The sequence below is a fragment of the Vombatus ursinus genome, unplaced genomic scaffold, assembly GCF_900497805.2.
Source record: "Vombatus ursinus unplaced genomic scaffold, bare-nosed wombat genome assembly UNPS02014785.1, whole genome shotgun sequence".
Taxonomy (NCBI): Eukaryota; Metazoa; Chordata; class Mammalia; order Diprotodontia; family Vombatidae; genus Vombatus; species Vombatus ursinus.
In genome coordinates, this window is record NW_020954563.1 from 10,242,878 (window position 1) to 10,266,647 (window position 23,770).

General features: G+C 46.6%; 1 protein-coding gene across 5 annotated transcripts; it reads right to left on the reverse strand.

The window, feature by feature from the left end:
• Positions 1-322: 322 nt before the first annotated feature.
• On the reverse strand, positions 323-12,317 carry TP53INP2 (tumor protein p53 inducible nuclear protein 2). Of its 5 annotated transcripts, none has more exons than XM_027867324.1 (4): positions 12,265-12,317; positions 5,903-6,086; positions 4,973-5,237; positions 323-3,735 (listed from the first exon to the last, which is right to left on the reverse strand). In XM_027867324.1, the coding sequence occupies exons 2-4, from the start codon at positions 6,030-6,032 to the stop codon at positions 3,486-3,488; spliced, it is 645 nt and encodes a 214-aa protein (XP_027723125.1). In that variant the 5' UTR covers positions 6,033-6,086; positions 12,265-12,317; the 3' UTR covers positions 323-3,485. The 5 variants fall into 5 exon arrangements, with proteins under 5 accessions (XP_027723125.1, XP_027723127.1, XP_027723124.1 ...); XM_027867326.1 differs by lacking the exon at positions 12,265-12,317 and adding an exon at positions 9,052-9,316 and having other exon boundaries at positions 4,973-5,144; XM_027867323.1 differs by lacking the exon at positions 12,265-12,317 and adding an exon at positions 9,052-9,316.
• Positions 12,318-23,770: the final 11,453 nt, after the last annotated feature.

Consider the following 23,770-nt stretch of genomic DNA (forward strand, 5'->3'; position numbering starts at 1 on the left):
TTATTTCCTTATATTCAAGCCTTCTGCCTGTGGATACTGTGACTCTCAGGCTCATGCCATTTAGAGCAGAGCAGCCCAGAATGAAGATGATCTTTTTAGGGAGGGAGAGAAGAGTGCTGGGCTGACTGCCTTTCTTGAGTTTGCCTCAGCCCTTTCTCTTAAGATGTCAGCATCCCCCATCATCATCACCCATCAGGAAGCAAAAGGGAACTAGGAATGTGGCCTTATCCCATTGTATGCCCACATGTCACTTTTCCTGCACAGTGCCCTGTAAGCATGGGATTTCTGGCACACCCCAAACCAAGACAATTCAACTTCAGTATATGCTTTAAATAGATTTTTATTTCTTGTGTTTTCTTTTATATTAATTTTTTCCCCCACAGAGGAATAGCGTTACAGTCTAACACTCAAGAGTCCTGTTACACGCACACACATACATACACACACACCACGACAGTGTCAAGGTGGTTGCATCCTTGAGTCCACCAACACACATTTTAAACATCCTAAGGAAGGTTCCTTCTACAGTCTGGGCTCAGCATATGACAGAGACGCAGCTTGTTAGCTTTGTTTGGAACCAGGCGGCAGGGCTACAGTCATAGGTATCAGAAAGTGGGTGGTTTGTCTGCATTAAGCCCCCTAGTTCAAAGCCATGTGGATTTAGTAAGGCATTTGAGATCTGGAGCACCTGGGGGGGCAGTGATGCCCTCTAAGTGAGGAGAGGAGGCGCTCTGTCTAAGGGGTGGATTGGTGGATTCCTGGTTGCACATATATTTAAAACTGGTCACAACCGTACAGGTAAACACACACACACACACACACACACAGTGGCCCTCTTGGGACTAAGAGTGGGGAGCAGGGGACCAGGAAGTGATACTTGGGGCAAGGGAAGGGCAGGTTCATGCTCTCAAGACTCAACAGGGAAAGAGTGATGCTGCCCTTGTGAACAGTGCTTACTCTTTAGAAACAAACTCTTAGAACAAAAAGATGGGCATCTCCCCCCAACACACACACACTCATGCATGCACACAATTTTGTCGAAGTGCTGGTTATACTGATGTCTTGCTAATACTCCACAAACTGGTCATTTCCTCAATGTCTCTGAAACAGTTGTCACTGCAAACTCTGACTCCCTGTCTTAGGTTGCATAGGACTTCATGAATACTGGTTCCTTAATTTGTTCAAGTTCTGTGGTTTGAAAAACCTTGAACCATGCTAAGAGTGAAAGGCACATACACAGTCCATATAGTATGAGAAGATCTGGTGGCTCTGTAGTCAAACACACAGGGGACAGAGTGGTGTCAGGTCTTAAAAATCTAGACATAAAATATTGCCACACTTAGATGCTACAGTGTCTATGGGATGATAGAAAAGTCTTATGATCAGCTCATGTTGATCCTTGGGTAAAAAGACTTGAAGGAGTTTTGAGGGGAGGCATTAACAGGAGGCAAGCAAGGTTTAGGATGATAGGCTCCTACTCTCTAGACTTCCTTCATTCCAGTCCCCGTCAAACAGTTACTAGGAACCCAACCCAGCTCCTCAGCACTGGAACACGGAAGATGGAAACTCTGAAAACGTCAGATGTTAGGAAGCCACAGCATAGCTGGGTGTGAGGGGCGGTTTAGGGAAAGATTCTTGAAAGAGGGTTGAGGGACAGGGTATAATATTAGTCACTGACTTCTGAGTAAGCTGAAAGTATTTTTGAAATGTCATCTTGTTTTAATTTTTAAAAAATAATTTAGTTTGCCCGTTGGGGCTGGGGCCTCTGCCCATGTAGCAATGAAGCTATAGGCACCTGGACTCCAGAAGCCAACCCTGTTGTACTCTGACTATGGAGCCAGGGCCAAGTAATGGGGAAAGGAGTATGTGGACAGAATGACTTGTGTTAGAGGAAGAATCCTTGAAAATGTCAAGAGACAGAACTATCATAAGAAATAAATCAAGATGAAGAGACAGGAAAAAAGAATGACATCTAGAAAAACTGACAGGGGCGATTCAGGGCATTGCAAGGAGACAGTTGCTGGTATCTAAGCCCAGAATTCACAGCCCACAGCATCAAAACGGGCAGCTACTTCTTAAGTCTGAGGCTAGCCATGGTTTTGGGACTTTCTCTCCCTCTCCCACACACCTCAGGAAAAAATAAAGAACAGCCACCTGGTTTCTGCAGGTGGAAAGACAGGGAACCTCAGTAAAGGTTGATACTAATAGCTCTAGTTTCCTAGGGGTAAGAACCTCAGAATGAGTGGGCAGTAAAAGGGCCAGAGGAGGTGCTTCTCTGCCCTTCTTCCAAGGCCTGGATCTAAATAGTCCCCATGGGAAGGTTTGGGACCACCAGAAGATCTGTCCATCCTGGAGCAGAGAGGATTCTCCCTAGCTCTAGGGTGGGTGAGACATTTGTAATGCAAAGCACTGAACTCTGGTATTGAGGCAGGAAGTAAATTGAGCAGCCTAGTCATTTAGAGCCATCAGGCTGAGGTCAGAAGTTATCCTTTTCATTGCCCTCAACCCAGTCCTTAGAGAGCCCCTCTCCTACCCTCAGGAAAACTGCTAGCCCAGGCTTCACAGGGTCTTCTGGATCTCCCCAACTCCAATACCTTGGGGCAGAGTAATGGAGGGAGGAGTCACCTGGACCAGAAGTCGGTGTGTGGTGGCAGCAGACTGAAGAAACCACCTGTTTACTCCATAAAGCAGTTTTCTAAGCCAGGGTGATGGGTCCCTCTCAGCTAGTAAAAATCCAGCTTTCCTGTGCTCGGGGGTTCCCTCCTCCAGAGCTGCTTCTCCTGACTCTTTATCTTTCTCAAGTCTGTCTCTGACTTTCTGTCCCTGTCTGAATCCCTCCATTCTTTCACTCTCAAATTTCACATCTCACAGCCCTCTCCAACATACTTTACCTTCAGAGACCTGGGCCAGCTCTAAGGAGTCTGTCCTAGAGTAAAGACAATAGGAACTGGGCCTTAGGGCATTGCAACCTAGTTGCCAAGACTTGTCAGGGAGCCTTAGAAAGAGACTTCTGTCACTCACTGACAGATAGACTAGGAGAGAGGTTAGGGAGGGGCAACCGGATCGAGGTTGGGGGATGAGGAAGGGGATCAGAATTCACAGGACAGGATTTAGAGGGAGGGAATGGGAGGAATCAGTTGGGGAATGCAGAGATCCAAAGTAAGGGACTGGAATCTCTGGACAGGGGAATGGACAGAGGGACAGTTACCCCACAGGGATGGCTAGCAGCACCTCTTTCCCTCTAGACTCTACTTGGGTAGAGGCTCCCTTGGGGCAGCAGGGCCTTGGCCAACAGGTCCATGGAGCACGTGGGAGTCACCACTTGGGTCCAGAACAGGTGGCAGGAGCAGGCTGGTGAGAATAAGTGGGTAAGGGGTAGTGTCAGCGGGGAAAGGGGGTGGGGGAGGGAGGCTGGTGAGAGGTTTATTTGAGAGCAGTGTAGATTGGAGCAGCCCAGAATGGGCAGACAGGCGACCTCAGGGACGTCAGTAATTGAACTGGCGCTGGCACGGCTGGTGGAGAAAGCTGCCCTGGTGCTTAAACCGGCGGGAATGGCGCTCTCGAACACGGTTCTGCCGCTGGACAATTTTTGGGCTCAGCTTCTGTCTGTCAGCCCTCTGACGGGCCCGCTGCACCCACCGGGCCTGACTGGCCTTTTCCAACACTGCTGTCCGAGGGGGCATCGAGGCTGTGTGGTGCCTGGGGCCTGGATCCCTTCGGACTTGCATGACCTCCCTTGGGGAGAGGAGACATATAGTAGACTCAGTATATAGAGTACTCAGTGAGTAGGCTGCTTGGAGGAAGCCCATCTCCACTGCCCAGACCCCAGTATCCCCTAAACTCCCCATCCTGCATGACCCCTAATTCCAGGCTTTGATTCACAGTGTCCTTTCCACTGCTAGTCTAGAAACTGGCTTCATCATTTCCTGCTTGGACTCTTAGCAACCTAACTTCTCTGCCTTCATTTTCTCCTTCCCCCAATCCATTCTACATGATGTATCTAACGTGCAAGTTCCTTCTCTTTATAGTCCTCCCCAAAGGATAGCCTTTATTGATTCTTGCAGCCTTACTTTCTGGCTCCTCTCTGGCTATACTACTCAGGAACACTCCCCTCCCCCTCAAGCTGGGCTAACTGAAGGACCAGAGTCCTGCTCAGGCCAGGAGTTCTCAACCTGAGGTCTGTGAACTTTAAAAATAAAAAAATTACATCCATAGGCTTCATGGACTAAAAGGGTCCATTGTCTCTCTCTCTCTCTCTCTCTCTCTCTCTCTCTCTCTCTCTCTCTCTGTCTCTCTCTCTCACACACACACACACACACACACACACACACGTGTTAACCCCTGGCTTAGGCCATATATCCTCACCTTCCACATCACCAGGGAATCTATTATTCTTAGCCTTTCCAGGCATAGCCAAGCCCTACCTGGTACAGAATTTTTCTGTAGCCTAGTGATCTGGGACAAAAGGATACCAGTACATCCTAGCTTGACACCTCCCTTTCCACCCTTTGAACTCCCAGGGACGGTGATGATTCTAACCATCACCATAGCTCCAGAGCAGAAATGCCATTGTGAACCCCCCCACTCCTTCCACACACACACACACACACACACACACACACACAGTAGCTCCCTTTTCTAGCACTAAAGGTCTCTATAAAACCTAAGTGATCCAACCTCAGGTGACACAAGCCCACTCAATACTAGCCCAGTAAAGAATGCTGCCCTGGTGCTTAGACCAGCAGAAGTGGCACTTTCAGACATGGTTCTGCCTCTGGATAACCTTAGGGCTCAGCCTCTGTAGGCTATCTGGTAGAAGGCTGCACCTATCAGACCCCACTGGCCTTTTCCATCAGTGTTCTCAGGTCGGTTCAGCTCCCCCAGTCCCCTCTATGCCCTAGGCCTTTGCCCTGCCCCTTTCCCTGGTCTCATTCTAGATTCTTCCTTCCCTATCCCTGTCCCTGGGGCTCACCGTTGGCCAGCTCTGGCTGGGGGCGGGGTCCGGGGTGGGGTCAGGGTGGGGTCAGGCCCAGGCTCCAGGACGATGGTACTGCCAGTGACATAGACAGACATACTGGGGTGCTCGATGAGCAGGTCCTCCAAGGGGCTGCTTTCCAAGTGGGCAGGCCCCAGCTCAGGCCCCTCTGCAGTGAAACAGGCGGGAGGGGTAACAAACCAGCTCTCATCCAGCAAGCAGGAGGGGGCTGGTTTGGGGCTTGGTGGGGCAGCAAAACTATCTGAGGGGAGGGGAGTGGGGCAGCAGCAGGGGCAGGGGACCACACACACAGGGACACATGATGGGATAGGGAAAAGAAAGGGGAATAATTAGTCAGACCCAAAGCCCACTGGCATTAGGGTATCCTTTCCCCCCAGCTGGTGCCCTTCTTCTCTGGTTAAGTCTTCTTTCCTCCTCCCCCAGGCCAGGCCCACTGCTATTCTCCTAGGACAAGAGCAAAGACCAACCCTTGTAGAAGCAGCTGCTGCCCCAGGGGGAAGGGAGCTGTGAAAGACCCTTCTGGCCTCAGCAACAATCCCCTTCTGCTCAGCCAGTCAGAGGCCTAGTATCCCCCTCTGGATCCAGATCTGCCCCCTTCCCTAGGATCTTCTGCTTCAAGAATCAACACTCCCTTCTCTGGGCTGATCTGAGGTATTCCCCCTCCCCAACCCTTACAATAGAAGTCATTCTCTTGGACCTCCACATGCTCTAATAGCCCTGAATACTTTCAAATGGGCCTTGAAAGAGAATTCTGGAATATCTCCTAGCCATCATCCCCTCCCAATTTGGGGGATATGAGGACCCAGGAATTCTATCCTTACTCCCAGCCCCAGCTCTCGGAGCCCAGAAACCCTTGTGTAGACTCTTAGCTGGAGCAGGCACCCAAGGTATTCTCCAGCCACTTACCAGGTAGGTCGATAATGAGCCATCCATCCACTTCTTCCTCATCCTCAGGGCAGATGAAGGCTGTTGGGGAGGGGGGCTCCTCAGAGGGAGGGCTGGTGCTAAAGAAGAGGCTGGTGAGGCGCTGGAACATGATGCACAAGTTGGGGTTGGGGAGGTAGCAGTGGAAGACCCAGCTTCAATGATCCTGCAGAGACCCGAGGAAAAGGAAGCTAAAAATCAGTCAGGTCTTGGCTCCCACTCCCATATCTCATCAAGCTGGGCGTAGGGAGGACCCTTCTTTCCACCCATGGATGCTCCCCAAGCCATGGGATAGGAGGTAGCAATGTCCCAGATCCCAGTGGGGACAGTTTTTGACAAAGGGATGTAGGATTAGGGTAATAAACCTTTAACCCTAGCAGGAAAGGAAAACTTCCTGGAGGGAGTAGAAGGAAGACAAGGGAGAAATTCATCCCCTCCCCTCTATTAAAAGCTGAGCAAGGTTTCCTGCTCCAGAGAGGAATCCTGAGGCACAAAGTGTGGGCCCAGGGAGGCAGTCTTTCCCATAAGTACTGAGTATCTTCCTCTTTCCACCACTCCCTCCCATACCTCCTTATCCCCCAAGGACAGCAGGCTAAATAAATATTCTCATCTATTTTATCTGAGACAATTCAGAGCCTTGGGCCCATATATTCCAGGCCTGAGACTGGGCATCAAGTCACTTAGGTTTTCTGCCCAGTGCTTCCTGTATCCCCACCTGTCCTAAAGAGTCTGAACGGTGGCCTGTCTTAGGGGATTAAAATAAGCCTGGACAGTGGATAGAGAATCCGGCTTTGGAGTCAAAAAGACCCAGGCTCAGGTTCTACTTCTGACACTGGATTATATGATCTCAAGCAAGTCAGTTCCCCAGGCAAGTAAGACTGTATAAATTGCTGGAGAGTTTCTGATATGTATCGGTACAGGCAGTTCCCTTACCATGCATTCCCTGTACTAGACCTCTCTCACTTCCAAGAAAAGGGATTGCTCAGCCTATGAAAGGGGGCTTGGTACCACAGGGAGAGTGATGAGTAGGGGAGAAGAGCTCTGAGGTCCAGGGGGCTGCAAAATATGATGGAAAGAGCACTGGATTTGGAGTCAGGAGACCCGAGTTCCAGTTCTGGTTATGATACTTACTAGTTGTGTGACCTTAGGCGAACCATTCCCTTTTGTAAAATGAGAAGATTGGACATTGTGGCCTCTTAAGGTCACCTTTAGCTTTGACATCCTAGGATATTGTGGCTTATTTGAAGATCAAGGCAGATTTGGTTCATGAACTGAGCATTCCACACAACTCTCAGGAATTGGGATCCTTACACACCTGGTTACCTTCACTCAGTTCCATCCCACCACTTTCAGGGGTGCATCCGAACCCAAGCAGGTTCCTACTAGGCAAACAACTTCCTTGTTTTTAACTTCCCCAAATAACCTTTGGGAGGACAAATCCCTTTAGTCATTGCAAGAAGTGCCCAAAATAGATTCTGTGGCTCCCAATGAGTCAGTGGTGCAGCTAGGAATGGGACCCCAGAACCTCAGCTCTGAAAACTAGGCCTCTCAACCAAATGCTTGCCTGGTCTCCTCCAGGTACAACTGCTTTGACAGGAAAGGGGATCATCATCATCATAGCATGAGCAGCTGACATTTATAGTGCTTTGTGGGTGCTTACCCCACTTCAACCTGGTGAGGTAGATAGTCTTACTGTTCCCATTTACAGATGGGGAAACTTGACAGTTGGAAAGGGGGAAAAAATTGCCCAGAAGCCCATCGTAGCTCAGCCTGGCCTAGGATCTAGGTAATCTGACCCCAAATTCACTGCTTTTTATACTGCATCAAGCAGGATGGGCAGGCCAAGTACTAGGCACATTTACCACTAGCACCACTCCCTCCCTACGCCTTCAGAAGGATAACTGCCTTATTCTCTGCCTGCCCACTCAACCTAGCTCCTCTTCAAGGGCAAGGAGAGAAGCAGAAAAGCAGACAGGCCAGCAGAGAAAAGTAATACAAACCTCACCAGCTCCAACTGGACCACAGACAGGCAATGTTGTCCCAGAGGTCATGAGCTCCAGGATTGTATTACTTGCCCCTGATGCCTCACTTCCCTCATTCCCAGGGTAGTCTTTCACTATGGAGTGAAAGAGCTAGGTAGGCTAAGGGGAAACAGCATCAGCATCAACCTTCCAACCCTGGGAGTCCCTGAGCTTCTGTTTCTCTGATCCCACAGAAAGGTCTCAATTTCCCAGGAGTTTTAAAGTCTAATGCATATCATTATTTGCCCTGAGTGGCCTTACAGAGAGACCAGACCCACTAAACCCAGATGTGAGGCCTCAGGTTTTCCTCGATAGGGTCCCAAGCCAAACCCTAACCGCCGCCCCCCATCCCTCCCGGGCCCCTCCAGTCCAGCCACAGGCCTCGCCCCATCAGGCCTCTATCCAGCTCCAACCCAGCCGGGTCACCAGAGGACAGTCAGAGTTGGGGGAGCTGAGGGTGGCGGGGAGGAGCTGGCCTTGGTGACGACTCAATGTCATATGCAAATATGATGACGTAACCGCAGCGGACAACCCCAGGGAGCCAATGGGCAGAGGGCAGTAGGGCTCCGGGCTCCTGCGGTTGGTGAAGCGGCGAAAGCCAAGAGACAAAGGCCCAGGAGCGAAGCCGGATTTCTAGCGAGGGAGGGAGGGCAGCCCCGCGGGACGAAGGGTTCAGCGGTCCCGGGACAGCCTAGCCTCGGCAGCCATGGGGTCGCTGCGTTCAGAAGAGGCAGGGTTTGCACCCAGGCCTCGAAGCCGCGATCCCTGGAGCCCCCGAGCTTCCTCCACCCCGCTCAGGCCCCTCCGCAGTAGCGTCTGCGTAGCTTCAGGAGCGTCCCCGAGCAGCCCCCGGTCCGACAGAGAGCCGCAAGCCACCTTCCTCACCCACTTCGACCTCCAACGGCTGCTCTTCCCGCCCACACCTCCGCGCCGTTCCCCGGGGGCCGGGAGTCGGAGCCACAAACGGCCCCCCGAAGTCCCTGAGTGGTGCGGGTCCTTGAGCAGCCACAAAAATAGCCCCGAGCCCCCCCACCACGCTCCGCCTCTGACAGCGCTCAGGTCATCCCGGCTCAGAGCTGCAGAGAGAGGCCCAGTCCGGACTGCACTGACCTGGCACTGCTTCCACTCGCCGGCCACGTCCCGGGGCAGCGAGCGCGGAGCTGACCGGGCCGGAGCTGGGGAGCAGGCGATGGGAGAAGGGGGAGGGAGCCTGCTGTGGCAGTGTCCCAGGGCAGGAGGCTTCTTAGAGATCCAGCAGCATGACTGGGGGCTGGCTTCGGGGGTAGCTAGTTGCGGGGATGCGAGCTTTGCTTCCAGCGCTCCCGGCAGGGGTTGGTGTATTGGCAGCAGATCCGCCGGGGCTCACGGCACAAATTGGAACGCTCAAACAGCTGATTGTGACGTCACAAAGGGGCCCGCCCGCCTTCACGTCACGGCCACGGCTGCCCGAGGCCAATCAAGAATTGTGTGTCCCCGGGTTCCCTACCCCCAACCCGGTGATCCACCCACAACAGGGCACATGTACACTTTTAGGTTCCGACCAGCCTTCATTAGTCCTGCGCCAGCCCAGTGGGTTAAGGCAGCTTGACCCACTTGGGTGGGCCCAGCTTATTCTCTAGCCTGGTGCTCCCTCTCTTCCTTCCACCATGGGCTCTGGGGTCGGGTTGCTGCCTCCCCAGTTCTTCCTGACCCTATCAACCCTCTCTATTCCTTAACCAACCCCTCCCCTATCCTCTGGAGAAGAGGGAGGTGAGAGAAGAGATCCAGAAATACTGGCCTCTCGGGTCTTAGTAGCTTTAGGGGAGATTGCTCTGCATGGAAGGGCCCCTTGCTGGTTCTCAAGAGTGAGTCAATCAGATTCTTCCTGAGGAATCCCAGGGAAATCTGGGGGACGTCAGGAAGATACAGGATTGCCCAAAGAATAGGGAGGAAAGAAACAAAGTCCTAAATTGGTCTTTAGGGCTCCTGGAAAAGCTCTTGTGATAGAGCTCTGGACAAGAGGTCCACTCATTATGTGTCCTTAGGTATATTCGTGCTCCTCTCAGCCTCAGTTTATTCATCTACAACATAAGGCAGTTGGACTCGATCAGGTGTTCTTAACCTTTTTTGTACTATGGACCCCTTTGCCAATCTGGTGAAACCAATTGTCACCTCAATAATATTTTTTAAAGCACAAAATAAAATACACAAGAAATCAAAGGAAATCAAATATGTCGAAGTAGTTATCGATTTTTTAAACCCAGCTCACAGACCCCAGGTTAAGAACTCCTGGTCTAGATGATCTCCAAGGACCCTTTAAGCTCTGAGGTTTTTTCTACGGTCTATAACCTCTGACTCTTCAACTCCAAAGTCTGACTCCTCAAGATGGCCCATGGCACTTCCTTAAGTCTCCCACTTGATTTCTCCCCTGGGATTTGAGGCTAGAAGCAATGGAAACCAAATCTGCACCACTCACATTTGAACCACCTTGGTTCACTCAGGTTCAGTGGTCTCAGACGTTCCAGAGCTTAAGGATATAGGACAGAGACCTTAAATAATGGTTAAGGGCTAGCTGGGTACTTCTCAAGGCAGGGCTGGAGGTTAAAGTTCAGAAGCTTCTGGCTCCCAGGATCTTTATGGAGTAGTAGGTGCAGGGGAAAGAGACTTCCTAACCAAGAGAAAGTGCAGAACGGAGAGGGCCCCTAGGTTTTAGGAATAAGGGAGTCCCTCAAACTTGAGTCTGGGTGGAATTTGAACTCATTCCCCAGCAGTCCAATTCTGCAACCTACAAACCTAGCACTTCAAAACTGGAGACAGAATAGAAAACAAGTTCCATAACTATAGAGACTGTTTCATTTTTGTCTTTGTATTGTCAGCACTTAGCACAGTGTCTGGCACCTAGTGGGTGCTTGGTAATTGATGGGAAGGCATCTTAGAGACCGTAGTCCAATTCTCTGATTATAGAGAAACAAACTAAAGACCAGAAAAGGGAAGACACTAAGGAGTCCAAATCACACAGAGGACCTAAGTCTCCTGACACTTTAAGTCCTATGATTTTTCACTGGGTTCCTTCAGAGCCAGCTCTGCCATTAACTTGCTATGTGACTTTAGGCAAATGCTGTCTCCCCTGAGCCTTTTTTCTTCCCCACTTGTACAATGAAAGGATGGGACTTGATTTCTAAAGTCTTTTTCCACTCAAAATTCTATGCTTCCACTCTCAGAATCCACAGCCCCACACCCTAATACTTCCAGTTCCTCACTTGCTATAGGATTCCCCCGACTTTGCCACTCCCAGGGTCCTACACCTGCGCCCCCCCCCCAGGATGAGGAGATATTGGAGGGGAGGAAGTAGGGCCTGAGTTTTCTCTGTGCTAGAAAAGGGATCAGTAGGTGGGACCTAGATTGACCCATGAGCTTCTTTGGGGACCATGTTTGTCTGCCTACCTTGGCACAACAGGAAGCTGTGGACTTGGGAATCCTAGGGAACCTTGGGCTAGAACTGGGGTTAGGCCAGGTACATGCCTCATTGCTTTGTCACTGACCACACCAAGCCTGGCCCCAGGACATGAGGAAGGGGCCCCATGTGACTGGCTCACCCAGAAGGGTGAGGCCCAGGATGCCTGAATCTGGCAGAGTAATGACTCAATCTTCTTGCTGGCTGGCCCTTGCTAAGAGCCCAGGCACCAGGACTTCATAGGCACCAGCCCCTAAGCAGCAAAAGAGCTGTGAACTCCTCACCCTCACCCTGACCTCTTGACCAATATTTGGTTTCTAAACCTTCTACAAAAGACAACAAATGTGTATAGGAAAGAGTGCTGGATTTGGAGTCAGCAGACTGCTGGATTTGAATGCTACCTCAGACCCTTAATAGCTATGACTGACTATGGCTAAGCCACTTAGTTTCTCCCACCCTAATAGCACCTACTCATGGGATTGTTGTAAGATCAAATGAGGTAATATATACATAATCCCCCTTGCAAACCTTAAAGTGCTGTGCGAATTATGATTCTGACCACATCTCTCCCCTGCTCAGGAAGCTTCAATGGCTCCTATTGTCCAGAGGAGAAAGTCACAGGATTACAATGTGATTTAGAGTTGTAAGGGACCTAAGAGATCGTCTTGTCCAGCCTCCTTATGTCACAGATGAGAAAACTCAGGCTCTAAAGAGCCTGGAGCTGGAATTTGAATCTAGGCCTTCATATTACAAAAGCAGTGCTATTTATTCAGCCTGGCATTCAAGTCCCAGGCACTTCCCTACCTTGTCAATGTATCATCCATAATTCCCCAGCTTAGACTATCCCCTGTGGGCTCCCACACACGCCCCCTTCCTTTGATCATACTTACCCCTTGCCTAGAATGTCTTTCTCCTCTGTAAACCTTAAAATGCTTCAAGGCCTAGCCCAACTCATGCTTCCTCGAGAAAATCAACTCATAGGGAGCTACTGGTTGTTTTTCAGCTAATGTGGAACCCTGAACGGCAGGGACAGAATGTTATTCAGCTGTCTGCCTTTCAGCCCTTGTGCATAACAGATGTTCAATAAATGTTTCTGGATTGGCTGCCTGAGGGGGAGGAATTTGGGCTCAGAGAAATCGGAGGGTCAGAATTCTTATCTTAGAGCCCAGAAAGGGCAAATGTGGTCACTGCCTTGGGCTTTGCTCCAACACCCCAATCAGTCCCTAAGATCACAGGGTTAGGGTTTGACTACAGCTCTGACCTGGTCAAGGTTTGGTGTTTGAAGGACTCTGTGGAACAAATGGATAGCATCCCAGAACTTCCCCATGATTGGGGAGGGAGAAACTGTATCGTTTTGGGGCCTCTCAGGTTTTAGGGGCCATGGATCATATCTCAGTTTCATTCTACAAACACTATGTATCTATTATATGCAAGATACCCCCATGCTAGACTGGGGATACCTCAATTACCTCAAAAAATAACCTCAAGAAGTTGTCAATGGTACTTGAGGGATACAAGAGATATATACATAAGTATGATACAAGGTAATTTGAGAAGGAAAGGGCATTAGCAGGGGTGTGTTTGTATGTATGTGGGGGGAGTGGGAGGGGATGGAGAACCCAGAATCAAGGAAGGTCTCACAGGAGAGTTAGCAGCTGGGGCAAATCTTGAAAGAAGACAAGGATCCTGAGAAGTAATAATGAGGGAGTGAATTCCAAGCATTGGAGACTTCTAGGATTCACAAACACACTCTCCTAAGATCACAGATTTAGAGTTACATAGGCCTTCAGAGATCACCTTCTTATTCTCTTTCTCCTCTCTTTACAGATACCAAGAGTAGGAGACAAGGACCTGGCCCCTTCTTCATCCCAGCCCAGATTTAGTGGCACTATGTCTTTGAGGGGAGAGCACTATATCAGCCATGATCATTAATCCTGACTGGATTAGAATATAGAAGACAATCCAGACCAGGCTCCCACTGGAGGGCAATTTAGAAACTTTTCCTCAGGTGGATAGGTAGATGAATGTTCCCCTTTCCCTTATAAAAATACTCAGTATATATTTTCACACATACACACACACACACACACACACACACTCTCACATAAATGTATAAAGGTAGAAGAAGGCCTTGGAATGAGAAGACCTGAGTACAAGTCTAGGCTCCGATACGTATTAGCTGTGTAATGCTGAGGGAAGTAAATTCATCTGCCTGACCCTCAGTTTCTCCATCTGTAAAATGAGAATAATCACTTGTACCTACAGACTTCACAGAACTATTGTAAGGAAAAGCATCTTAGGGTAGGAGCAAGTTCTAGACCTGAATTTAAATCCTACCTCTGACTCATTTGTGACCATGGCAAATTATTTAACCTATCTTAATCTGAGTTTCCTTCTTTGTAAAGCAAGGATAATAATGCCTTTACCTTCCTCATAGGGTTGTTTAAAACAGTGATTTTCAAACTTTTTGATCTCAAGACCCCTTTATACTCTTAAAATTATTGAGGATCCTCTGCAAAGAGCTTTTGTTTACTTGGGTTATACCTATCCATATATACCATATTAGAAACTATAATATCTTAATATTATTATAAAAATAGTTTTGACCCCAGGGGCCCCCTGAAAAAATCTCTGGGACCCCTAGGAGTCTCCAGACCAGTGAAAACCACTGGTTTAGAGAATCAAATGAGCTTTGCAAGCTGATGTACACTTTGCAATCCTCAAAGCATTAGAGAAACGTCAGCTAATGGCACTCTAGAAATGTGAGTTCTAGTAACTGCACACATTCACATACATGTACACAGGCATATTCAATTACAGACATGCACCCACATAGCTGGTAATGTTGAGGTTTTGTGGGCACTTTTACCCAGTGTTGGGACAAACCTTCAAGTACCATGGGTGAATGTGAAGTTTTTTCTGATCTACCCACCCCCTAGCGCTGTTAGGGCTTCCCCCGCCCTCCAAATTACTTTGTATTTCTTTTGTATACACAGAGTGTCCTAAAAGTTTTAGTGTAGTTCTAAGTAACTAAAGCTATTATTAGAGCTTAAAACTATACCAAGATTTTTGGAACACACTCTAATATATATATATATATATATACATATATATATGTATATATATACATATATACACACGTACATATGTCTATATATGTGTGTGTATATATATATATACTTAGCTGTGTACATAAGTATGTACTCTTACTACGTATAATATGTATAATATGTTCCTGTTACTATGTATAATATGGAAATCATCCAGGGACAGCCATGCACTTATGATCTCGCACAGCACGTTCAGCCTGATGCAATCCCTCATATGAACATCAAAGCCCGCACAAGTATAACTGTTTCTGGTCCTCATGGTGAAGAAAGACTTTTCAGCTGGCCTCTGAGCTGGAACAGAATGTGAATACAAAAGGTTCTAATGATTTGATCTTGTTTTCTTTCTTGTCTTGATGCCTTGAGGTGGGGAGGTGAGGACTTCAATTAAGTCTACTGGTTGGGAGAGAGGGAACTAAGAATCCAAGAATGGAAGTACAATGTCAGAGTTTACAAGCAGCCAAGGCCAGTGGGGAGTGAAGATTCCAAGCCACCTTCTTGATTCAGGCCAGTACTGAATAGACCCTCAGATACTGGTTTCTTCAAGCAAAGGAACAGCTCATGCAGTGGAAAATAATTTTGGTGGGGCAAAGCTTTGATCATTTTAAATTTTTTTTAAAGCTTTATAACTTGAAGTTTGAGTTCACTCTTCCCAGAGACAAGTGGTAGAGGAGAGTGGATCCCTGCTGTTCTTAATGTATCTCTTCAATAAATAACCCCTTTGTAAAAGTGAATTGATGTTATTTGGTTAAATGATATCAGGATACTAATCACTGGGTCAATCAATGATTGATACCTCAGCAACTAGCAAATCATGTTAAGGAAATGGGGGCTTAAGGCAATAGCTTTAGAAGAAGCACCTCATTGCCCCTAAAGGATATCCCCAGAACTCCAAGGAAAGAGCTATCCCTTGCTCAGGATGACCTGAACTACTAGTGATAGTAAAGGTCTTGGAAGTAGCCCCAGTGCTGTATAATAGGTTACAATATAAGCTGCCTGAGGCAAAGACTTTCATTCTTTGTATCTGTATCCTCAGAACCTAGCACAATGCTTGGCACGTGATATGTCCTTAAGAGGTGCTTAGTAATTAATTGAGTAGGAGCTATGTATTGAGCTCAGGGTCAAGACATTAGAATTCTATTCCTAGTTCTGCCCTAGGGCTATTCTACCTTGTTCATCCTTGATTTCCCTTTTTCTGAGTTAGGGTTTGGGATGCTAGAGCAGTTCAAAGGTCAAGAGGATGTGACATTTCTGGGCTTGGTCACAGGACTAAGAGAAGAAGTGTGTGTGTGTGTATGTGTGTGTGTGTGTGTGTGTGTGTGTGTGTGTGTGTGTGTAGGAGAGAGAGGAAATGTAGTTCAGTGGAAGGAGCAATGGATTTGGAGTCAAATGACCTGGGCCACCTGGGTGATTTTAATGAAGTGGCCTTACCTCACAGACAGGGCTTGTTTTCTCATCTAAAAAAAAAAATCAAAGGATTAGAGTAGATGATTTCTAAACTTCCTTCTAATCCAATCTTTTACATAACTCCCTAAGAAAAGCTGGAAATTTGATCCTGAGGTAGGGGGTGTTAGGAAATTCAGGAGCTACTAAGCACTCCCTGCTCCTTTCTGGAGAGTGAGACCCAGCCCTGCTTGGCCCCCTCAATAGGGCCTGGAAGAGAATAGCTGGACAGAAGCTTTGGAAGTTGATTCAATTAGTTTTCAAGGCCCTAAAGAGCTAAGCTAGCAATGTCCAATAAGTCAGAAAACACTGCATTATGGAAGTGGGGCCTGGGTTGGGTTTGATTTAAACAAGAGGAACGGAAAGGAGAGGGCAACCAGGTGAGGGAAACTGATATTGCGCAGTGCTTCATACAATCAAATCTTGGCTGTGCCAAAGGGCCCTTTCCCAGGTCTAGGACCTACCCTGCCTCTTCATTCATAAAGATCTGCCTGCCTTTCCATCTCCTCCCCTTCTCTCACTTGTCACTATCTGTTGCCCTTTTTTCTTCTATATGGACCTCAGTTTTCTCACCGGTAAAATGAGACACTCCAACTAGATGCCCTACAGCTCTGACTTTTCCCCTCATCCCCCATCTTCATCCTTCTCCTTTCTCTTTCTTCAACCCCTGGCAGCTGTAATCAGTCCTGTAATGGAAAGAGTCCTCGGGCTAGAAGTCAGGAAACTAGAATTTTAGTCTGGGCAATCACACATTGATTCTTTGTTATAACTTTATGCAAGGTATTCTTCCTTTCTGGGCCTGTAACATGTTAGAGTTGGAGTAGTTTAGGGATTATTAACCTAGGTTCTGAAGACACCTATGAGATAGATTTCAGGAGGTCCTTGAACTTGGACAGGAAAAAATTACATCTTTATTTTCACTACATAAATTAATTTCCTTTATTTATTTAAAAATATGATTCTGAGAAGAGGTCTATAACCTTCACCAGACTGCCAAAAGGGCCTATGAAGGTCAAGAACTCCTGTAACAGATGGCACTGAGATCCCTAACAGCTCTGTGTCCTATATCCTGAGATGCTTTCCAGCTTGGAGATTCTATGTTCTATGTACTAAGGTCCCTCCTAAGGCTGACATTCCTTGTTCTATGTTCTATGCTCCCTTCTAGCTCTGATGTTCTATGATCTATTTAGTGACAGGACTCAGATGTTTCTTTTTCATCCTATTAGTAGCATTTATGAAACTTACTGCTATCAGAGGAAACAAGGCCCTGCCAGGAAAACTGGGAAGATGAGACCAGAATGACAGCATAATTCATGGAGCATTGGGATAGAAGGGGGTTGGGGCAGGGAAAGGCAAGGTGATGCAACAGCAATGACAGACCCAGAAACCCATAGATAAATATTGACAATCTGGCTGGGCTTCTGCCCTCAGAAGGTGACTCTGCTAAAGGTTATTCTCTGAGGGAAATTTTGTTTGAGGGCAAAGGGGTCAGTCAAGGACAACTTCATGAAGGAGAGAGAATTTAAAAAGCCTTCGGAAAGAGAGCTGAGGGATGAAGCTGATGTGAAGTGGGAGTGGGGCAGAGGTGCTATGGACAGCAGCTTTGAGCCTGGAATGAGAGAAGTTAGTGGCAAGATAGAGCTGAAAGTACACTGGTGTCAAAAAAATGTGAGTTTCGGGGCAGCTTGGTGGCGCAGTGGATAGAGCACTGCCCCTGGAGTCAGGAGGACCTGAGTTCAAATCCTGCCTCAAACACTTACTAGCTGTGTGACCCTGGGCAAGTCACTTAACCCTGATTGTCTCACAAAAAAAAAAAATGTGAGTTTGGATCCCAGCTCTGTCATTTGCTAGATGTGGGACCTTGGGCAAATATCTACTGCTCTCTGAGTTCAGTTTCCTCAGCTCTAAGATCAGGGAATCAGATTAAATGATATCAAAGGTAACTTCCAACTCTAAGTCCTATGAGCCTACAAGTGAGGTTTGGGGAAGCTGAAGAATTCTTTGTTGTTGATAGATGGTGCACTGGATAGAGTGTTGGCTTAGAGTCAGGAAGACCTGAATTCAAATCCTGCCTCAAACACTTAGTAGCTGTGTGACTTGGGACAAGTCATTCAACCTCTCAAACTCAGTCTCCTTTGGTAAAATTAGGGACAATAATAGCATCTACTTTACAGGGTTGTTGGTGAAGACCAAATGAGATAATATATGTAAAGTGCTTTGCACACCTTAAAGTGCTATGTAAATGCTAGCTCTTAGTGTTGTTGGAAGTATATGAGCAGAGGCTAGACCAATGCCTTCCGAGGATCTCCTCCAGGGGTTTCCTGAATAGGGCAAGGAGATGGATTAGACTTCTAAGGCCTCTCAGAGGCAGCTCACTGGCTCAGTGGATAGATAGAGTGCTGGGCCTTACAAGTGTCCTTACAAGGACATTCTCAAGATCTCTCTGAAGAACTTTGGAACTGATTACATGACATGGAAATCACTGGCCCAGGACCACCCCGCAAGGCCTGCCTGCATCAAAGAAGGTGCCGTGTTCTATGTGCAAAGCAGAATTGCAGTAGCTCAAAAGAAACGTGAGTTGTGCGAATTTAGAGATATCTTCGCTCCAAATGTTCATACGGATTATTTATGCCCGACCTCTGGCAGAGCCTTCCAAGCTCATATTGGTCTGATTAGCCATAGTTGGAAACACTGTACCTTGACCCCAACATAGTGATGCCATTTTGGTCTTCTTTGAGAATGAAGAACATTAACCAACCAACCAACCAACCAAGAGCACTGGGCCTCCTCAGACACCTACTGGCTGTGTGACCCTGAGCAAGTCACTTAACCTCTGTTTGCCTTAATCCACTGGAGAAGAAAATGGCAAACCAGTCCAGTGTCTCTGCCAAGAAAACCCCATGGACAGTATGGGGACAACAATCTGAGGTCCCTTACAACTCTCCTATTCTGTAGGGGTAGAGAGGGGCATACATATGGACCAAAAAAAGAGAGGAAGTAGGCAATAGGGGCCAGGGAAGAGAGCACAAGAAAGCTGGAAATTAGGGCTTTAAGTTTAGAGAGCCACATTGAATGCACAAATCTGCCAGCACCTACCTTGCCCAACTGCCAGAGACTGAGCCCCAAGTATACGTTACTTCTTCCTGTTAGGAAGTGACCCAGGAAGAGCCAGGAAAGCTATAGTTCAGGCTAGGAGTGGGTAAGAGGTCATCGGAGAATAGTATTGGGACAAATTCCATACCTAGGGGACTAGGCTTTTTTCATTCATACATTTTTATTCATTCAAAGATGGGACCCTGCTTCCCCAGATAGATTCCTCTAGTGCTTATATGCCTGGGTCCAGGGGTAGTTTCTCGTCCCTAACTCTGGAAGCGTCTGTCAGGTTAAATTGACTACTTGGGCCTGGGCCTGGGCCTGAAAGAGAAAGAGGGAGATTCTGGAAAAAGAGCTCTGAATGAACCGGGAATAGGAGGCCTGGGCCTGAGTGCTGGCTGTGACACTTGTTAGCTACGTGACCCGGGGGGGAAGTCACTTAAGGACTCTCAACCCCTACTTCTTCATTTGGAAGATGAAGATATTTTTACAACCTGCTTCAGGCTGATTGCAAGTAAAGTGTTTTGTAAACTGTAAACTGCTTTCAAAGTGCTATGACCTACTAAGATACATTTAAGATATATAAATACAAATACTAAATACTTTATAAAAATAAAGGAAGATAAATAATTGGAGGGGTATTAACTTTTTTTTTAAATTTTATTTTCAGTTCTAAATTCTTCTCATCTCCCTCCCCTTCCTCCACCAAACAAAACCCATTATAAATATGTATAGTCATGCAAAACAATTTTCCACATTAGCCATGTTTCTCCCCCCCTCAAAAAAAAAGCAAGAAAAAGAAAATATGCTTCAATCTGTTCTTTGAATCTATCAGCTGTCCATCTAGAGGTGGAGAGTATATTTCATCATGAGTCCTGTGGAACTGTGGGTGGTCATTATGTTGATCAATTTTCAAGTCTTTCAAAGTTGATTATCTTTACAACATTGCTATTACTAAATAAATTGTTCTCTTGGTTCTGCTCACTTCACTTTGTTTCAGTTCATAACAAACCTTCCCAGGTTTTTCCTAAAACCATCTTCTTCATCATTTCTTATATCACAATAGTGTTCCATAAAATTCATATACTATAACTTGTTTAGCCACTGATGGGGAGAGAAGTATTATTTTCTTTTGGCCATTGCCTGGCCTAGGCTGCCAATGATAAGGCCATTCCAATGTAATAATAATGATGAGAATTTCTAAATTAATTTCTAAATGAGACATTTGTATAACCCTGCCTTGTGCCTGAGGTTTCTGAGTTCTACTTTCCTTAAGTGTGCATTAAGACAGCATGTCACTATATTAATCATCCAGCAAGGGAATGCAAAATTTAAGTTGCCTACCAGTTAGTACTTGACTTCAACCACTAATCCAATAACCTTAGTAGTTTCTTCTTCTAGTACAAGCAGTATAGCCTCCCTAAAAGGCTTTAGTGGCTACCAGAGGATACTCAGTCTATAAATACCTAGACTACTCCCCACACTTCCAAGCCCGTATTTGGGTGGAGGCATTAAACAATGTGTATTAATCCTTGCTAGTCAGGTCTAAAATTAATATAAGGGACATAGAATATTACTCAGAAATTTAAAATATGAAATCTGCTGTCCATACCTAGTTAATGAGCCTCCATTTCATAGTACCATAGATACAGAGCTAGAAGAAGATTCAGAGGCCAGTTAGTCCTAACCATTTTATAGATGAGGAAACTGAGGCCCAAGAAAGTTGAGTGACTTACTCAAGGTCACCAAGCTATAAAATGTTAGATTTGGGATTTGAACCCAGGTCTTCTTCTTTTTTATTTTTAGGCAACTGGGGTTAAGTGACTTGCCCAGGGTCACACAGCTAGTAAGTGTCAAGTGTTTGGTCTGAGGTCAGATTTGAACTCGGGTCCTCCTGACTTCAGGGCAGGTGCTCTATCTACTGTGCCACCTAGCTGCCCCTTAGAACCCAGGTCTTCTGACTCCAGAATCATCTGATTGCATTCCTAACTCCATGCCCCTTTAGACTTGCACATATTCTAATATTTATTAAATTGAATTGAACAACCATTTCAGGCAGTAAGAACTTGCTATGTGCAAAGCCTAGTGATCCTGATGGGTATGAGTAGTAGTCATCAAAACTGATGGAAATAAATAATGAAATCTTGAACTCTGCCCTTGCAAAGGGTAACTGTCTTGCTGGGGAGGGGGGCAGTATATCTAGAAACCCCTGCAATTCTATAGTAAGTTCAAAGTAGATTAAAACTCATAAAGGCCGAAGGCGTAGAGTTAATTTGAGAACTCTGAGGAGGGAAAGGTAATTTCTGCTGGACGAGAATGAGAGCTGCCAGGCAAGTCTTCGTGGCAGAGGTGGCAACAACTGGGTTAAGTTTGTAATTATGCCATGGATTTTTCACAAGTCCCAGATGTGTTTACATGCCTGTGCTGGACAGGAAGGAAGGAAGTGGAGGAGCCCTTGGGGCCCAACCAGTTAGTGAAGTAAAGTCCTTATGGCCCCATCTTTCCGGCAGCCTCAGACCCTGACAAACCCCAAGGCCAAGGGTAGGTGCTTCCCTCATTGGTATAGGGTTGAGGAAATGGCCTATGGTAGCCTTGGCCAGGAAATGACAAAGAGGAATAAACAGAATAGTTGAATTCAGCACAACTTCCCAAACTCTGGAATCAGATTGGATACTACCAGACTTATTTCCTGCTTCATATTGATTTTTGAGGGATAATTGCTTTTTGTCACAGCAACCACTGAAAACTCACCTTCACAAAGATAGGAGATGAGATATTGAGATAACTAGAAAGTTAGAGAAGTTACTGGAGTAGTTGAGAGAAAGAGCGATTCAAGAACTTCATCAAACAAAATGTAGCTTGTAGTTTGATTGATTGTTGAAATTGAACTACACTGAGTTACAGGCAGGTAGATGGCATAGTGGATAGAATGCTGGCCCCGGAGTCAGGAAGAACTGAATTGCAGCCTCAGACACTTACTGGATGTGTGACCCTGGGCAAGTCACTTAATCATTTACCTCAGATCCTCATCTGTAAAATGAGCTGGAGAAGGAAATGGCAAACCATTCCAGAATCTCTGCCAAGAAAACCCCAAATGGGATCACCAAGAGTCAGACATGACTGAAACAACCAACATTGAGTTACTAGTACAAGTAAAGTTTGAGAGATGTTGAGTTTTGCTGTATTTCCCTTGAAAATTTAACTTAAAATATCTAGTGAGTCTGTCCTGGTGCCCCAAGGCCCCACTGTGCACAATATGGGAACCAAGAGCCTAGGTAAGGGAGGGAGAATTGGCCTCAGCATTAGGAAGGCTTTGTCCTGCCTTTGACACATAGCTACTGTGTCACTTAATCTCTCAGTGCCCAGGGAACTCTAGACTATACATTACAGAGAAGATATAGATCCTCACCTCCTTACAGAGATTAAATAGCCCATCTGTTAACTGCATAAAATATATGAAACAATCATATTAGATTCACATTATAATATATACAACAATAATAGTCTGGTAACAATATTATATAAGGATCCAAGGAAGGAACTAAGGATGATGTTTAGCACAGAAAAGAGAAGATGTCGTAGGGACATGATGGCTATCTTCAAGTACTTAGAGGGCTGTCATGGGGATGTGGTATAAGACCTGTTCTGTCTGGTCCCAAACCACAGGTATAGGAACAGACTATAGGGAAAAATGGTAATGAGGAAGGTTTTGGCTTGATACAAGTTCAGAGTGAGCACTACATGTGGAGAAGCCCACATGTTGCAAGGGGTTGAAACCCTATCTGTAGCAGGGGAGTGTTATTGTGTGACTCAAAGGGAAACAGAACAGACATCTCTAAACTTCTCCCTCCAAGGGAGTCTTTAATTCTTGCCAGGAGGGGAAGCAGGAGGTAGGGGCTGGAGGCCACTCTGCTCTCCTCAGAGAGAGAGGGGGTAAAGGGCTGGAATTATATCTATCTGCTCCTTTAGATATTTTTATTCTAGGGGATATTCTAGGGGATAGGTTCAATCTAACTTCTGATCACTGTAAGGGAAAGGAGAACCCCCAAGCTTTATATCCAAGGCTTGACCAAATACCAGTTCCACAATGAATATACATAGCAAATAGCAAAGAAACCCATGTATCCATATCAGAGAAGGTATACATAGGAGAAAATATACCAGATAATAGAGAGTGAAGGAGCCCTTCCTATTGGGATTGAGGTAATTCAGCTCAATCAAGACAGAGGGTCCTAGATCTCACTCAAGTAGAAACTCCCCATGGTCTCTAGAGTAGCAAGCTGGGCATGGGGACATGATAGAACCCCTCCCACTCCTCTCATGTCTTCCCAGAGTCTTTTCCTTCAGTAGCCTTAAGTGGAGTTGGCCTCTCCCATCTTCCCTCTTGAAGATGGAAGTCTCCATCTTCAAGCCTCCAAAGAGACTCCTGAGCTTGAAGAGTCCCAAAGAAGACTCAAAGCTCAAAGAATAAAGAAGGCTGGCAGTCTCTTGCGCTCAGCAGGATAGGGTCCTCTTCACCAAATGAGGAGTGCTTGATACCAATGGCCTTTGGGACAGGGGTTACACAAGGAAAAACAGGAATAATCAGAAAGGGCCAAAAAGAAAATGGAATGCCTCAAGAGGAAGTGAGTTTCTCCCAAAGCAGAAGTTGGATGGACACTTGTTAAGGATCTTGGGGGTGGGCATTCATAGTTATATTTGGATTAGACTAGAAGAGCTCTGAGGTTCCCTTCCAAATTTGAGATTCTGTCAA

What these genes read in the sequence shown, in the direction of transcription:
- TP53INP2 (XM_027867324.1), bottom strand. Translation starts at nt 6,032, where the DNA reads ATGTTCCAGCGCCTCACCAGCCTCTTCTTTAGCACCAGCCCTCCCTCT. An exon ending in GCTCATTATCGACCTACCTG is followed by an intron (nt 5,238 to 5,902) that starts GTAAGTGGCTGG and finishes CCCTCCCCTCAG; the next exon opens with ATAGTTTTGCTGCCCCACCA. An exon ending in CCAGCCAGAGCTGGCCAACG is followed by an intron (nt 3,736 to 4,972) that starts GTGAGCCCCAGG and finishes CCTCTCCCCAAG; the next exon opens with GGAGGTCATGCAAGTCCGAA.